Raw genomic sequence first — 18,207 nt, 5'->3', positions numbered from 1 at the left:
GGATGTTTCCCTATGTAAGTGTCATGGGGTTAATATCTATATAGCAATGTGCATGTTAGTGTATGTGGTCAGTGTGTGTTGGAGCAGCAGTGTGATGCCCTCTCTGAGCCCTAAGCGTGCTCCCCTGTGACTGGCTGACTGGCTGGTCAGCTGGCAGAGATGGAAGTGTGCTGCAGGTCACAGAAGGCCCTGTAATTATTTTCTCACTTCATTAAGTGCGAGTAAACCATCCCACTCAGCACTACGGCTAACGCGCTGCCCCTGTGGCATTGTAATGCTCTCTAAATGAATGCCCCTCTGACAGCCAGACACATGTAGGAGCCTGGAGGGCAGCTGATTACTGCAGGGGTTAGCCTGGACACCACAGAACAGAACCCCACTCAGCCTCCAGGATGCTGCATAGACACACACTCAAACCACAACCACATCGTCCCTACCTCACTCTGAAATCAATGAGAATCTGTGGGTTCTAAAACCACATCAAGTAGGCTTGTAAATGTAATGATTTTAAGGTGTAAAACACCTTATGTTTAGCTTGACTGCACACATAGTGCAGTGTGAAATTAAATATATTTGTTGTAGTAGATGTTAGTTGTGTCCATGTGAATAATCTGTATGATAGTCTGTTGTGAGTTGAGACATCTCTATAGGCTTTGGTTCCCTCACACCCGTGTGTATTTTATTGTTCCTAGGTGAGATGACGATGGATGAGACCTACGACAGGATGTTCACGGTCACCAGTCGGCTGAGACTCATCGTGTCCAAGGAGGACGACGGAGCGCCAGTCAGCTGCATCATCGAACACCCAGCCGTGAAGGACCTCCGGGCACAGAGATACCTGGAAGTGCTATGTGAGTGACCCGGAAGTAAAGCAGGCATGGCCTGGAAATAGAATGTTATTGACTCTCGCAGTCCCTATGAAGTCTATCACAGAGATAAGGGATACAGTGCCTTCAGAAAGTATTCATACCCCATGACTTATTCCACATGTTGTTGTGTTACAGCCTGAATTCAACATTGATTCAATTTTTTTTTTCGCACCCATCTACACACAATACCCCATAATGCCAAAGTGAAAACATGTTTTTAGAATTGTTTAGCAAATGTTTCTACAATTATAAGGCTGTAACGCAACAAAATGTGGAATAAGTCAAGGGGTATGAATACCTTCTGAAGGCACTGTATATGAATGAATTAGATTCATCAATCCTGTATCTAGTTAAAATACCTGGCAGTCCAGAGTTAGAGATTCACTTTACAATACATCTCCTGCAATATAATATAATCACCTCCAGGTAAAAGTTACTTTTGCTCTAGTCTTGTGTCAAATTTGATTTGCTGTTTCCTCAAATTATTTATTGATTGAAGAGGTATAACAGCCATCCTTACACAGTGTAGAACGTCAGAGAAAGGTTAAGCTAACCTTTGGTAGCTTGTGTAGAATATTCATTTATTAACAGAGACGAGTGCTTTGCCTAACCTTTCTAGGCAAAAGGGAAAGCTCAACTAGAACCGCTTGACATTTTGGCAATCTTTTGCTAACATAGATAAGAGAAAGAAAAAAAAAAATGTTACTTTAAGGTTAGATAGACTGTCTGAACACATAGCCCTTTTCTCTGTTTAACCAAGGGGCTATGTTGCTTTGATAGCTAGGTTTATGCAGTCCTATTCCACTGAAAGCCTTAGTCGGTGGAGTTGAGCTGAAAATATACTGGTCATACAAGAGTAATAATATAAGCAATGGAGTAATGGCACTATCGTAGCCAGCCAAAGCACTCCCCTAACCTTCCCAATGCATTGTAGCATGGTCCTTTGTAGCTCAGTTGGTAGAGCATTGCGCTTGTAATGCCAGGGTAGTGGGTTCGATTCCTTTGACCACCGATATGTAAAATGCATCCACGCATGACAATAAGTTGCTTCGGATAAATCTGTCTGTAAGTGTTATATTTATTATTATAAACTGGGTGGTTCAAGCCCTGTATGCTGACTGGCTGACAGCCATGGTATACCATGGGTATGACAAAACATTTATTTTTACTGCTCTAATTACGTTGGTAAGCAGTTTATAATAGCAATAAGGCACCTCTGGGGTTTGTGATATATGGCCAATATACCACAGCTAAGGGCTGTGTCCAGGCACTCCGCGATGCGTCGTCCGTAAGAACAGCCATTAGCCATGGTATATTGGCCATATACCACACCTCGGGCCTTATTACTTAATTATATTATAGCTCACTGACAAATGGCTCTTTCACTGGTTTTAACACTTTTTATAGAGTGACTGAAAGCATGAGTCAGGTTGAGATAGGTTGACATTGCTATAGCTGTGAGTATGATATTAATTAGAAAGTGTCTACTGCTTGTTTACAATGTGTATGTGAAAATACCATCTGTCTACTTTCAGATCAACCAGAAGTGAAGATCGTTCAGGCGTTTCCTGAAGGTTTAACAAGAGAGGGAGAGAATCTAGAGCTGACGTGCATAGCAAATGGCAAACCACAGTGAGTATCCATCCAGCCACACATATCATTTAATACTAGTTAACAGTACCGCACTCTGACCTTAAAATACCAACATAGACAGCTACATGACACTTCCAGGCTTCCTATATCCCCTTTCTGCCAACCAAAGCACTCCCCTAACCTTTCCAATGCATTGTAGCATTTAAATGTTACCAATTGGTAGTGTGCTTTGGGTAAAATACATCATTAGACAGAACCTGCCAATGGCTCTCCCACACTGATCTGAGTTCTGACCTTTAGAGTGAGATTTTGTCTAGTGAAATGTGAAATGTATTGACGGCCATCGTGCAGGGTCTTTCTGATGCGGCTGGTATTTGTGTCCTCCAGGCCCCATCAGATCAGCTGGCTCAGAGTGGATGATGATGTGCCGTCTCACACCGTCATCACCGGCTCTGACCTCTTCATCGAAAACCTCAACAAGTCGTACAACGGCACGTACCGTTGTGTGGCCTCCAACGCCGTGGGAGAGGCCTACGATGACTACATCCTCTTTGTATACGGTACGTACTGTTATATGGGGCGTCATGGCTACTGTCGCCTGTAGTTTGTTTTGCGATTCTATCTATATTTGCAGATGAGTCCAGGCCAGGTGGTCTGTATTGCTGATACAGGATGTCATGTTCACAGCATGTACAGATGTGTCGAGTAGGCAATCGTAGCCACTCACTAGAATTTGCTACATTTTCCATTGAAGCTTCTCATGTGTCAGTTCACTGATTACAGGTTTCTCTGGGTGAATCTGTCACAGAAACCATATCACTGACACACATAGTAACAGATGGCTCTGACTAACAGATTTATTCTGACTGACACCTCACAGATAATCCACACTTCAACATGTATGACTTAGGTTACTATGGCACTTATAGCAATGCCACTCTGAGATTGTATTTCTGTAAGTGCTCTTAGTCAGATGGGGATGTCTGTTTGTCCCTCTTAGTCCCCTAGTGATCATCTCCCAAACAAAAGGAGGGCACATGCTATTAAATAACAGTCCAGGCCTATTAAGGGTTTCATCGTATGACTGAACTCGTAATTGCCGCACCATCCACTCTCATCCATTAGAGGCATGATTCACACTCCCTCTCTAATGTAACTGTCATACAGTTACAGTATCTACAGGAAGAGGTTTGAGATTTGGGAAGCAGGCTGTAGCTTCCATATGGATCCTTTGTTTGGAATATGATTACTTTTGCTTTTGAACAACACACATCTAGCAGTTCGAAATAGATTTTGCTTCATAAAGGAGCTTGTGAGAAATTAAAACGGCCAGGACAGAAAACATTTTCCATACACACCATCTTTTGATTTATGTTGTTTTGTCTTTTACTTTCATTTTTGTTTTGGCACATTGGTTTGATGGGGAATGTGAGCTGACCATTTGGTTTTGAGATTTACCCCCCTCCCATGCATAATCAAGTTCTATAGTAGGCGCCTCTTCATGTAGACTCTCCTCATGTCTCCATATTGCATTTTCCAAAATTTCTTTGAAGGAACAACCTGCTCCTTGACTCAACAGATATTAAACTGGACGAACTACGGTACACACTAAGAAGACTCATGAATTAATTTCCATGGTGAAAATGTGTGTTTGCCGGTGTAGCAAACATGCTAGCATGTGTGACCTGTACATGCTTTGTAGTAGAATTACCTATTTGTATGCCTTTGGCACAGTGAAATATCCAATTTTACAGAAATAGCATCCCACCACAAGCACAGCTTTGCAATATTTTACCACCTCAACATTAGGAACAGCATATCTCTGGTGTTATCAGTGCTATCAGTGCAGTCTCTATTCTTCTAGTTAGAGCATTAATGAGACACTGGAGATTTGTAAAAGGTGCTAATAACGCTGTTTAATTATGTTTGAGATTCCCAGTTCTATTATTCCACAGGATTAGATGCCAGACAAAATAAGCCATGTTGCTGGTCCATAAGAGATTTGTTTTGCCTGACTGCTACTGGACACTAGCTTAATGAGTGTGTGTTTATGAACATGGCTACGTCTAGGTGTAAGCATGATGAGAACCACAGATGTGTCAGCTTAGTAGGTGTGTCTCTAGGTGAAGAGTCTGCTGGGTGGGTTTTTCTGTGTACAGTATCCTGTTTTCTACTTGTATTAGGCCCTGGAGGAGCCCATTAGTGTCTAGTGTTGGAAACCACAGCTGCTATCTCTTAGTATGTCCCTGATGTTCATTAATGTGGATCTGTCAGAGGAGTATGTACAGTAGTTGTACCATGTCAAAGCTAGATGACCAGGAACTCCTAGCTACTGAAGGGCAACAGGAGAGTACAGTATGTGTATCAATGGGCTGTGCTATTCTAGACATATTAGATATTCATGTATGCTACTTTCTGAGCGTGGGAATGTACAGTATGCTACTCTCATCTTGCCTCAGCCTACCACGGCACTAAGAAACACTCCATCCCTGACACTAGAAATATTGTGACCTCTTCTGTGTACTCCGACACTAGTAGAGCAAGTCTACAGTAAGTAACACACCCTGTTTAGTTGTCAGTTGTATTCTGGTCTAAGAGTGAGAGAGAAGGTAGTTAGTCTTGTTGGCCTCCTCTGCTGGTTCTGGGTTGTTTTCAATAGGCTGTGAGTGCTGCTCTGTGGTTGGTTGACGTCTGGTGTGGGAGTAAACTGGGCCAAGGCAGCTAGGCTCCTAGCTAGGTTCCCACCAAACTCCATTCACTGTACAAAGCTGACCTGGTGCTGTAACTCACACATACTGGCTATTGGCAGGAGAACAATTATGTATTTTGCTCAAGGGTTTGTAATGCAGTTGACTCCCTGACCCAGAGATTTCCTACACGGCCATGAAGTCAAAGATTCCCATGCAGCCATCTGTGCGTCAAGCCTAGTCAGAAAGCATGCTCCAATATGGCTCTGTTGACCCTGAGTTGGATGAAGGGTTGTCGTGAAAACAAACGTGTTTAATCACACAGATTCTTACCATCACCCATCTCTGCACCATAGAACAGAATAATAGATGAAACATCAGGCTGCAAATCAATAACCCAGTCATACAGTGTCAAGAGAAAAACATAGTTTAATGTGTTTTGAAAAATCCATCTGAGGACATGGTTGTACTGTATTACTTTATGGAGTATTTGTTTGAGTCAGAAATCTCCTTTGCTATATTATGAAGCACATTTGCATATAAAGCAATGTATACAGAATTGCTAGAAGCTGAAGAAAAGTTTATTGGCTGCCAGGTTTAAGAGGGCATAGCTAAACAATTTCTCCCGCATTGTTTCAGTTTATGGTTAGAATTTCTCATATCAAATTGTCTTACAAATAGAAATGCACCCTGAAAATATGCTCCCTCCAAATACATTCATATTTCATCTCTCATAATGTGGAGCCAAGTCATCCAGCCTGCAAATTGCCCATGGAGAATACTTGTTTGCTAGACTATTATATGTGCCACATCCCATCCAGGCCTTTGTGGCAGCCTCTTATCCCTGGCCTGCATGCCCAATTTCTCAGACTCTGACATTTCAGCTATCAGACTGCCTTCGGTCACAGGGAAAGAAGAAATCCCCCATAAATATTGTTTGCGGAGAATCTGTTCCTGATATCCACTTCCTCACCTCTCCTCCCCTTGTCCCCTCCTTCCCCAGCAGCGACATTATGCCGCCCTTGATGTTTTATCATTAGTTTGGAAGTGTGTGGTCCCCTACTGTGGGCTTCTGATGGGCACAGACAGTAAAGGCATGGAGACAGCCAGCCAATTTCTCCCGCTGTGACTTGTCCCCAGCAAGGGGCCGGCGCTATCTCTCTCTGTGCCAGAAACAGGCAGATATTCCCCGTGGCAGGGAAGCTTTCAAGCCTCTTAGCACCGCTGCATACCTGTATTGGCCTCCATTTTGTCATTCTCATTATTTTGTTTGTGGTGTTATGAAAGGCCTCATCAGTACACTATCAGTCTGTTGTTGTTGCAAGGGGCGCAGAAGAACTGCAGGGGAGCGTGCCAGAGTTGCTTAATGCACTGCTTAACTTAATTACTGGAAATAATCACTTAATATGTTCATTTATGACTTCCCAACTACCCATTGAATGTTTATGAGCAATATTGGGCACATTAAGTTTGTTTTTCAAACTACATTATGAGTTTACAAAATAGTCAATTAGATGTGTTCATTCCAATGTTTTGGCTTATTGTTAATGAGTAGAGGTTTAAGTAAGGTTTGAATGACCTGATATCACGCACTGTGCATTGTCTAAGCTCTGATATTGCATTCACTATCACCAGACAGTTGAAAAGCCATCAATGATGCATTGGCACGGGTTACAGATGAAGAATGCAATTTGGGAAATGCAACGTCCTTCCTGGGGGAAAAACATACAGAGCATACAATACAGAACCTAAATCATTATCTTTTCTATATATCTCAATCCTGCTACTTCCATACTTGCATGACCCATCCTTAATGGCTTCTCACACTTTCTTTATTTCTTATACATGTCTTTATTTTGTATGTTTTCCATCTAGATGCTCCTACCACGATCCCCACACCCACCACCTTGAACCTAGACAACACCCAAGGTACTGTATGTCCCCACTTTGTTCACTCTCACCCCCCGCCTGTGTGCTTGCTTGCTTGTGTGTGTCTGCAGTAGTGTTGTACAACGAGAAAGAGAGAGTGGGTGAGAGAGTTTGGGAGAGAGAAGGGGAGAGGGAGAGACTGCGGGCGGGCAGTCATAATCAGATTGTCCTGCTGATAGGTGAAATAGCGGACGCCCTACACTGTGCTTTCAGTGACACCTGTCACAGCCCTTTCCTGTCACATGTTTGATCTGTGAGGATGGAGGAGACATGTCGGTTGCTCTGCGCTCTGCTATCTTATCAGCATCGGCATGCAGCCGTATCTCAACCTGCCCACGCTCACATCACAGTCACATTATAATGCCCTTTACCTCTATCCCATTAAATCACAATCACATCCATCTTTGTAGGCCTGGAAACATAGATTTTTTTTTGGGGGGGGGGGCTTATAATCAGTGGTGATTTTAGCATGTAAATCTTGGTGGGGAAAACTCAATATATATATTTTTAGATGCATGCCAGCAAAGCCACCACACAACACAACACAACACTAAACAATACATTAATTGCACTATAACGGTGACAAACGGTGCCCACAAACTGTTAGGGCCTGGACAACTGTCCCAACAGCAGAGCTTTCTTTTCAGCACCATGGAGGGAATCCTTACCACCGCTACACCTGGCTCTCAGCGGAGCCTTGTCTGGCAGCGAAACAGCTCATTCAGCCTCATTTACTGCCTTTAAAAAAAAACATAGCTGATATGGCTGACTATTGAAACCACAAATGTGGTTTCTACTGACAATTGAGATGTACAGTGGGGAAAAAAAGTATTTAGTCAGCCACCAATTGTGCAAGTTCTCCCAATTAAAAAGATGAGAGAGGCCTGTAATTTTCATCATAGGTACACGTCAACTATGACAGACAAATTGAGAAAAGAAAATCCAGAAAATCACATTGTAGGATTTTTAATGAATTTATTTGCAAATTATGGTGGAAAATAAGTATTTGGTCACCTACAAACAAGCAAGATTTCTGGCTCTCACAGACCTGTAACTTCTTCTTTAAGAGGCTCCTCTGTCCTCCACTCGTTACCTGTATTAATGGCACCTGTTTGAACTTGTTATCAGTATAAAAGACACCTGTCCACAACCTCAAACAGTCACACTCCAAACTCCACTATGGCCAAGACCAAAGAGCTGTCAAAGGACACCAGAAACAAAATTGTAGACCTGCACCAGGCTGGGAAGACTGAATCTGCAATAGGTAAGCAGCTTGGTTTGAAGAAATCAACTGTGGGAGCAATTATTAGGAAATGGAAGACATACAAGACCACTGATAATCTCCCTCGATCTGGGGCTCCACGCAAGATCTCACCCCGTGGGGTCAAAATGATCACAAGAACGGTGAGCAAAAATCCCAGAACCACACGGGGGGACCTAGTGAATGACCTGCAGAGAGCTGGGACCAAAGTAACAAAGCCTACCATCAGTAACACACTACGCCGCCAGGGACTCAAATCCTGCAGTGCTAGACGTGTCCCCCTGCTTAAGCCAGTACATGTCCAGGCCCGTCTGAAGTTTGCTAGAGTGCATCCAGAAGAGGATTGGGAGAAAGTCATATGGTCAGATGAAACCAAAATAGAACTTTTTGGTAAAAACTCAACTTGTCGTGTTTGGAGGACAAAGAATGTGTCACGAGTTACAAAGCCAGAACCCAGAAGCAGACCAGGACAAGGTAAGTTGAAACGAAGGTGAGTGTTTATTTACAAATTCAAGAGTGATGCTGAATAATCCAGGGAACAGAGCGGGCGGCGTTGATTAGTTGTTGGGGGTGCAGTGGTTGATCCAATCATGGCTCGGCAGCCGCCGACCACCAGGCAGAGGTTGGATGAAGGTTCCGGACGAGTGACTGCAGATGGAACAAAACGGAGGTAAGTAAACAACAAACCAACAAGGTGCAAAACAACAAAACTAACGCTAGACGCTCTAAGACTGATACTCTGATAAACCTACTGTTCATGGCTAACGATCCGGCAGGGAATGGATGTTAGGCCAGAGCCTAAGAAGGGTGATGATCAGGACCAGGTGTGCAGATTGCTGATGGGATGCAGGTGCGGAAATCAAGAGAGCTCCCCGGAGCGTTCCAGAACCCTCGGGAAACTGGAGATCCCGAGCAGAAAAACTAGTCCACAGACAGGACCCGACTCAGACTGCCGGGATCGTTACAGTACCCCCCCCTCCGACGAACGCCACCGGGCGGACTCCCCGGAGCGCCAGGATGGAGGCGGTAGAAGTCACGGATGAGGTCAGCATCTAGGATCTGTCGCCGCGGAATCCAACTCCTCTCTTCAGGACCATACCCCTCCCAGTCCACGAGATACTGGAAACCCCGGCCCCGCCGTCTGGAATCCATGATGCGTCGCACCGTGTAGGCAGGACCACCTCCGATCATCCGAGGAGGAGGAGGAGGAGGCGGAGGAGGCAACAGAGGACTGAGGAGAACAGGCTTGAGGCAGGAGACATGAAAGGTGGGATGGACTCTGAGCGTCCTCGGGAGTTTGAGTCGAACTGCCACCGGATTGATCACCTTCTCCACCACAAACGGACCAATGAACTTCGGTAACAACTTCCTAGACTCAGTCCGTAAAGGAAGATCCCGTGTGGCCAACCAGACCCTATCTCCGATGGTGTAGGTGGGAGCGGGGATCCGGCGACGATTCGCCTGGAGCTGATACCGGTCCGAAACTCTAAGGAGTGCCTTTCTGGCCCGATGCCAGGTCCGGTGGCAACGACGAATATGGGCCTGAACAGAAGGCACTGAGAGCTCCTTCTCCTGAGAAGGGAACAAGGGAGGTTGGTAGCCATACAGGCACTGGAAGGGAGACATCCCAGTGGCAGATGTAGGGAGAGTATTGTGGGCATACTCAACCCAAGGCAACTGAGAGACCCAGGAGGTGGGGTTGGAAGAGGCCAGGCAGCGTAGCGTGGATTCCATCTTCTGGTTGGCTCTCTCCGCCTGACCATTAGATTGGGGGTGAAAACCAGATGTGAGACTGACTGTAGCTCCAATGGCCAAACAGAAGGACTTCCAGACAGCAGAGGTAAACTGAGGGCCACGGTCGGAAACGATATCACTGGGCAACCCGTGGACCCTGAAAACCTCCCTAACCAGGATCTCGGACGTCTCCGAGGCAGAGGGAAGCTTGGCAATTGGCACAAAGTGGGCGAACTTGCTGAATCTGTCCACGATAGTCAGAACGCCCGTGTTCCCCTCAGAAGCGGGCAACCCAGTGACAAAGTCCAGGACCAGATGCGACCATGGTCGCCGGGGAATAGGAAGGGGGTGAAGTAGTCCAGAGCTGGGCCGATTGGTACTCTTATTCTGCGCACACACTGGACAGGCAGCAACATAACCCCGAGTATCCTCGGCCATGGCAGGCCACCAAAAACGTCTGCGAAGAAACGCCATCGTCTGAGCCACGCCAGGGTGACAAGCCATCTTGCTGGCGTGGGACCATTTGAGGACCGCAGGACGAACCGACTCAGGCACAAACAACCGACCGGGTGGACCGTTACCGGGACCGGGCTGCGTCCGAAGAGCCGCCATCACCTCCTCCTCAATCTTCCACCTAACAGCTCCCACGACGCAGTTCCGGGGGGAGAATTGTCTCGGTCTTGGACCCACTCTCCTCCGTCTTGGAGAACATCCGAGACAAGGCGTCCGCCTTGCCGTTCTTAGATCCAGGTCGGAACGTCAGGGAAAAAATTGAATCGTCCGAAAAACAACGACCACCTGGCCTGACGGGAGTTGAGACGTCTAGCCGATTGCACGTAAGCAAGATTCTTGTGGTCAGTCCAGACAATAAACGGCTGCTCCGCCCCCTCCAACCAGTGGCGCCACTCCTCCAAGGCAAGTTTCACCGCGAGAAGCTCCCGGTTACCCACATCGTAATTCCTCTCCGCAGGCGAAAGGCGACGAGAGTAGTAGGCGCAGGGATGGAGTTTACTGTCCGTGGAGCATCGCTGCGACAGGATGGCGCCAACTCCCACATCAGACGCGTCCACTTCAACGACGAACTGACGGGCCGTGTCCGGTTGAGAGAGAATCGGTGCGTTGGTGAATCGCCTCTTCAAATCCAGAAACGCTCGATCCGCCTCCGGATTCCACTTGAAGCTCCTGATACTGGAAGTCAAGGCCGTTAACGGAGCGGCCACACGGCTGTAATCCCCGGATGAATCTGCGGTAGAAATTCGCAAACCCCAAAAATCTCTGGAGCTGCAATCTCGTACCGGGCTGGGCCCATTCCAGAACCGCTCTAACCTTCTCCTGGTCCATCCTAATCTCTCCCCTGGAGATGATGTACCCGAGAAAGGATGTCGTGTGGGCGTGAAACTCGCACTTCTCGGCCTTCACGAACAGGCGATTCTCCAACAACCGCTGCAGAACCTGCCGGACATGCTGGACGTGGTCGGAAGGTTCCTTCGAGAAGATCAGAATGTCATCCAGGTAAACAAACACAAAGAGACCGATCATATCTCTCAGGACGTCGTTCACCATACTCTGGAATACCGCTGGAGCATTGGTCAGTCCAAACGGCATCACCTGATACTCGAGTGACCCATCGGTGTATTGAAACCCGTCAACCACTCGTCTCCCTCTCTGATCCGGACCATGTGATACGCATTGCGTAGGTCTAGCTTGGTGAACACCGTAGCACCCTGTAAGGAGTCGAAGGCAGAACTCATCAAGGGCAGGGGATACTTGTTCTTGACCGTGATGTCATTCAACCCCCGATAATCAATACACGGTCGAAGAGAGCCATCCTTCTTACCCACAAAGAAGAATCCTGCCCCCAGGGGTGATGACGAGGGACGAACGAGACCAGCAGCTAGGGACTCCTTGATGTAGGTCTCCAAAGCCTCACGTTCAGGGCGGGAGATACTGTATAACCTTCCCTTGGGGTAGACAGCTCCAGGGAACAGGTTGATGGCACAATCATATGGTCGGTGGGGAGGGAGTGACAGAGCCTTCTGCTTACTGAACACCTCCCCCAAATCGTGATATGTCTCGGGAACCAGGGACAAATCTGGGGGTTTAGCCTCAATCACCTGGCTGGGAACCGAATGGGGACAGGCAGTCCTGAGACAGTTAGCATGACAATCAAGGCTCCAACTCGTTACCTTGCCCGTCACCCAATCGAACGTGGGATTGTGTTCCTTCAGCCAGGGGTATCCAAGGACCAGAGGAACATGGGAAGACGGCAGAATGAAGAATGAAATCATCTCCGAATGATTCCCCGACAACAGCATCTTAACCGGTTCAGTCCTCATCGTGATACGTGCCAGACTACTGCCGTTCAGAGTGGTCGCTTCAATGGCTTCCGGCAATTGCTCCTTGGAAAGCCCCAGCTGTTCCACCAACTCGGCATCAAGAAAGCTTCCACCGGCACCTGAATCGATAAAAGCGTTAATCGCTAAGCTCTGATTCCTGTTCACAAGGGTAGCCGGGAAACGGGGTCTGACAGAGGTACTGAGAGGTTGAAACTGGCTCGCTAAAAGTCCTCCCAACTTTAGCGAGCCGGGCAGTTTGACGACCGCCGGGAACAAGTGGAGATGTAATGTCCCGAGCTACCACAGTAGAGGCAGCAGTTGGTCTCACGTCTATGTTGACGCTCCTCCTTGGTTAACCCGTGCCGCCCCACTTGCATGGGTTCAGAATCGGGAGAGAGGACCTCTCCACTAATCCTTTGTGGTGGAGAATGATCGACGTGTTCTGGTGTACCACCCGACCCGACTGGGAACTGAGAAGCTGATCGATTGGACGGACCCCCATTGCTTCTCCCTCCTTCGGCTCTCGGACTCGATTATCCACCCGAATAGACAAGGCTACCAAGCTGTCCAGGTCACTAGGCTCCGGATAGGAGATCAACTCATCCTTGAGCTGCTCCGACAGACCCTGGTAAAAGGCCGCTTGCAGAGACTCCTCATTCCACCCACTCTCCACAGCCAACGTCTTGAACTCGATCACGAAGTCGGCCACGCTGCGAGTTCCTTGGTGAAGCGAAAACAGGCGCCTAGCTGCGTCCCTCCCTCGGACGGAATGGTCGAAGAGCTTCCTCATCTCGGCCGTGAACCCCTGGTATGAAGCCATGCAGGGGTCTTGTCGTTCCCAAACGGCTGAAGCCCACTCCAGCGCTCGACCACGCAGCAACTCCAATCACAAAGGCTATCCTAGCCTTGTCTGTGGCATAAGAGTAGGGCTGTAGATCGAACACTAACCCACACTGCATAAGGAAAGAACGGCATCTTCCCAGCTCCCCCTCATATTTATCCGGCGTCGGAACCTTGGGCTCACGGAAGGACACAGCTTCAGACGCGGCAGGCGAGATGGGTGAAACCGGTAGTGGATCCTCCACCGGAAACTTGCGCTGGTTCTGGACCTCCGTCAGACCGGTAGAAAGGTTCCGAACTGACAACGCTTATCTCCTGTAGTGCCGTGCTATGTTGTCCCAACATCTTCTCCTGATGGGAAATGGCATGGCGAACAGAGTCCAGGTCCGCTGGGTTCATTACTGGCCGGATCGTTCTGTCACGAGTTACAAAGCCAGAACCCAGAAGCAGACCAGGACAAGGTAAGTTGAAACGAAGGTGAGTGTTTATTTACAAATTCAAGAGTGATGCTGAATAATCCAGGGAACAGAGCGGGCGGCGTTGATTAGTTGTTGGGGGTGCAGTGGTTGATCCAATCATGGCTCGGCAGCCGCCGACCACCAGGCAGAGGTTGGATGAAGGTTCCGGACGAGTGACTGCAGATGGAACAAAACGGAGGTAAGTAAACAACAAACCAACAAGGTGCAAAACAACAAAACTAACGCTAGACGCTCTAAGACTGATACTCTGATAAACCTACTGTTCATGGCTAACGATCCGGCAGGGAATGGATGTTAGGCCAGAGCCTAAGAAGGGTGATGATCAGGACCAGGTGTGCAGATTGCTGATGGGATGCAGGTGCGGAAATCAAGAGAGCTCCCCGGAGCGTTCCAGAACCCTCGGGAAACTGGAGATCCCGAGCAGAAAAACTAGTCCACAGACAGGACCCGACTCAGACTGCCGGGATCGTTACAGAATGCTGAGTTGCATCCAAAGAACACCATACCTACTGTGAAGCATGGGAGTGAAAACATCATACTTTGGGGCTGTTTTTCTGCAAAGGGACCAGGACGACTGATCCGTGTAAAGGAAAAATGAATGGGGCCATGTATCGTGAGATTTTGAGTGAAAACCTCCTTCCATCAGCAAGGGCATTGAAGATGAAACGTGGCTGGGTCTTTCAGCATGACAATGATCCCAAACACACCACCCGGGCAACGAAGGAGTGGCTTCGTAAGAAGCATTTCAAGGTCCTGGAGTCTCCAGATCTCAACCCCATAGAAAATCTTTGGAGGGAGTTGAAAGTCCGTGTTGCCCAGCGACAGCCCCAAAACATCACTGCTCTAGAGGAGATCTGCATGGAGGAATGGGCCAAAATACCAGCAACAGTGTGTGAAAACCTTGTGAAGACTTACAGAAAACGTTTGACCTGTGTCATTGCCAACAAAGGGTATATAACAAAGTATTGAGAAACTTTTGATATTGACCAAATACTTATTTTCCACCATAATTTGCAAATAAATTAATTAAAAATCCTACAATGTGATTTTCTGGAATATTTTTTCTCATTTTGTCTGTCATAGTTGACGTGTACCTATGATGAAAATTACAGGCCTCTCTCATCTTTTTAAGTGGGAGAACTTGCACAATTGGTGGCTGACTAAATACTTTTTTTCCCCACTGTACAAACTATGGCATAAGGAAATGATGAGCGGATAAGAGGCAATCCGTAATTTTGATTAAGACATTAATGAGCGAGCAAAGATGGACGTAGTCAATATAACTATTTGTTCAGCACTTTTGAAATGTACATAGACAGAATTCAGAACATGGGCCATTCTTACTGTATTCTCCCTGTACACCAAGTCAGAACGGTAGGATAAATATAGGGGGCATATAAGCAGACAATGAAAGCTCTTACGCTATTCGATGATTACATTTCTGTAAAACAGGCTATAGGCTACATGTGCACCACCAAGTCAGAACAGTAGGCTAAGTTAGGAGGGTGAAAGGGACCAAATGATTAGGGTGAGGCACATGAGCTACTAACAGCTTACTACACAACATACTGTATCTCCCTGGCATATTACATAATTTATGCAATAGCATACAAGACATTTTTGGACTCACCGTTGTGCTGGGCTCACTTGAACAGGAAGGTGGCGCGGCGGTCCTTCTTGTGGGCAAATTTGGTCATGAAACCTTGTCATCAAAGTCTGGCATTCTCTGGATTTATGGTGCTTTCAAGACAACTGGGAACTCTGAAAAAAACAAGGTCGAATCATGACGTCAGTGATCTTTAGGTCAAAACTCTAGAAAGAGGCCCGAGTTCCCGACTGTAGATTTTGCGGTGATGTAGTGTCCCCATGAGTGACAGAACACTGAGCCAATCACGGCGCAACTAGAGAAGATTACCAACCCCTACGCTCTGTATTTTCCGCTGGCTGCCCCTCCACCACAGAAAGCACTGAGCTAGGCTGAAACACCTGCATTTTGGAGCTGCCTTACTTACTTGTTAATTCAATACATATTTTTTTACATTGTTTGCAAACTGATATGTGACACGTATTAATGCCAAAATAACATGCAGAACAGGCTAAAAAAAGTATTATAATAACTTATGATATGGAGGTCAGTTTATTTACAGTGTCAACTGGCCCACCTTTGTCCATACCTTTTAGTGTTGGATCTTCTACAGTACTGTATGTAGCTCAGTTCATATTCTTTATCACTTTTGTGGGAGAAGTGTGTTGGCTATTGGTAAGATTTCTTTGTGTATAATATGGTTGTTCAAATAAACTGAAAAACAAAACAAAAATCTGTCTCTCCTGCATTCTAGATAGTTCAGGTTTGTTCATATACAGACACATGGATACCATGTATTAGGAGTGCCAAATGCATTCATCAGTGAGAGAAAGTTGGCCCATTTAGAAGATAAAACATTTCTGATAAACTGGCAGTGAGAGAAATAGAATGGGAGTGCTGGGATGGGCTGGAGCTTTAAACATATCTATTAAAGCCTAATGTTGGCCAAAAGTACTTGGCAGCATCGGGAGGTGACATTTAGAGATAACTAAATATTGTATTTATATTGCAGAGTAACTGCAGGACTGACAACTTCCATTCATTATTTTATCTTTTTTGGGACTGTTGTTTGCCAGCTAAACGCAGACCTCGTAGTTGATTTCTATCAATATTTGCAAGCAGAGTTCCCTCAAACGTTTGGACGAAAACCTGCTCTATGGAAATACTCCATAGGTCCTGCTTTGATTATCTACTAACACACAGGGAAGGGGCAAATGCACTTTCATAGCTGACAATGTACTTCCAGAGCTAACTTGAAGTCATCCCAATTCATTCAAAGCCAGCCCATCAAGATGTACCATATGTACAGTACATGTCCCATGGCATGTCACACCGCAGGCTCCTACAGAGGAGGAGGTGGTGGTGGTGGTGGGTGGTGGTACAGTATGGGCTGTTTGATTTCCACTCAGGCACTAGAGAAGTAATCAGGTCCCTTTCATGCTGGTGCTGGAAAGCTCCGGAGGCCATTTTGTGTGTCTGAGTAGAGGGAGTAGAGAGTCTGAGTGTCTCATCAACTGCACAATCTGGTCTACAAGGTGAGTGAGTGGTCTGGGACATGAAGGAGCCTAAGCCCCTATTTCAACGTTTTTTTTAATAGTCCATTTGGAATATTTCACACCACAGAAGAGGGGTGAACTTTTCTATATAGGATCTCCTGTATCAATGACATGCCTACTATACTGTTTCCCTTTTATACAGATGTAGTATCTTAATTTGATCACACTGTTGCAGGAGAACTTTCCTGCAAGTTTGGAATTTTTTATTTTTTCATTAATTATAATCTATATATTAATTCACATGTCCTGTTGCTGCAGGATTATTTTCCTGCTGTAGCAAACTGGCTCAAAAGATCCTACATGTGTATGTCTGATGTTTTATGATTGTCCTTGGACTAGGACAAAACTCTGAGGAGACTGTTGAATGATCTCATATGGTTTCTACAGAGAATCACAGATTATACTGTAGTTATAGTAGTGAGGTTCAACTCCCATGGGCATCAGTCAATTTACAGTGAAAATGCAATTCGTAAACAGGTGGTTGTTAAAATTATGTGTTTTGTTTTTCATTGTATACCAATTACTCCCACTTACAGTTTACTGTATGCGGAGACGTTTTCATAACTCCTCAGTGATTTCCGAGAGACTGGACTAAAACGGGGGTTTGACATGATTTCTGCAGTGCATGCTGGTAGGATGTAATAGAGCTTTCTTGCTGTTCACTACTCTTCTAAATACCGTGTCACAGGGGCCTTGTTGACCTGGACTGCAATGCATCACATTGCATTACTCTAAGCTGCAGAACCGCACCTTCTGTTGGCCTTTTACTCTGTTCAAATATAAAACGTACATTCACAACAGAGGGTAACTTGAGTGTCATGACCAGAATATCCATGTAATGTACCATAGCTTTACATTGTACTTAGAGAACCCTTCATTGGCCTTCACAGGGATTCCTGTTAGGAACACATCGAGGAAAACGTAAGCTAGTTCCTCCCAGCCCTGAGCACCACACAGTGCGCTCCTGTGATGTGTGTGAATGGTGTTATCCAAATGAATGTGTAAACATACAGCTCTCAAGCTGCCATTTTCCATTGATCCACACAAGCAGCCGTCCCTCCATGTGGCCTCTCCACTTCCCTTTTAGAAGCTAAGGGAAACATTCTGTGGGGTTCCATTCTGAACAAGTTGTTTGGGGTTCCATTCTGAAAAAGTTGTTTATGCACAGTTTCATCTTTGCGTGGCTCCTAGTTCATGTAGAATGTAGCTTTTCATTTCCACAGTGTAATGCTTTCATGCCCTGCTAGATTTTTCTCTCCTCTGATAAGTGTTTTCTTTTTTTCTTTCCATTTCCTTGGTGTAACCTAGCAACAGGCGAGAGAGGCAGCGGTTCAAGGC

General features: G+C 46.2%; 1 protein-coding gene across 3 annotated transcripts in view; it reads left to right on the top strand.

Annotated features, from left to right (window-relative positions):
• LOC121559483 (cell adhesion molecule 1-like) overlaps positions 1-18,207 on the top strand; it is a 184,300-nt gene that overhangs the window by 154,131 nt on the left and 11,962 nt on the right. For 2 of the 3 annotated variants that reach the window (XM_041872737.1, XM_041872724.1), the window contains 4 exons: positions 693-851; positions 2,405-2,501; positions 2,850-3,022; positions 7,025-7,078. In XM_041872737.1, the coding sequence (XP_041728671.1) occupies positions 693-851; positions 2,405-2,501; positions 2,850-3,022; positions 7,025-7,078 (483 nt within the window). The remainder of the gene's footprint in view (positions 1-692; positions 852-2,404; positions 2,502-2,849; positions 3,023-7,024; positions 7,079-18,207) is intronic. The other variant, XM_041872731.1, reaches the window with a different exon arrangement.

Source organism: Coregonus clupeaformis, chromosome 5 (assembly GCF_020615455.1).
Source record: "Coregonus clupeaformis isolate EN_2021a chromosome 5, ASM2061545v1, whole genome shotgun sequence".
Taxonomy (NCBI): Eukaryota; Metazoa; Chordata; class Actinopteri; order Salmoniformes; family Salmonidae; genus Coregonus; species Coregonus clupeaformis.
The sequence above is the reverse complement of the archived record's forward strand: the minus strand, read 5'-3'. Positions and strand labels throughout refer to the sequence as shown.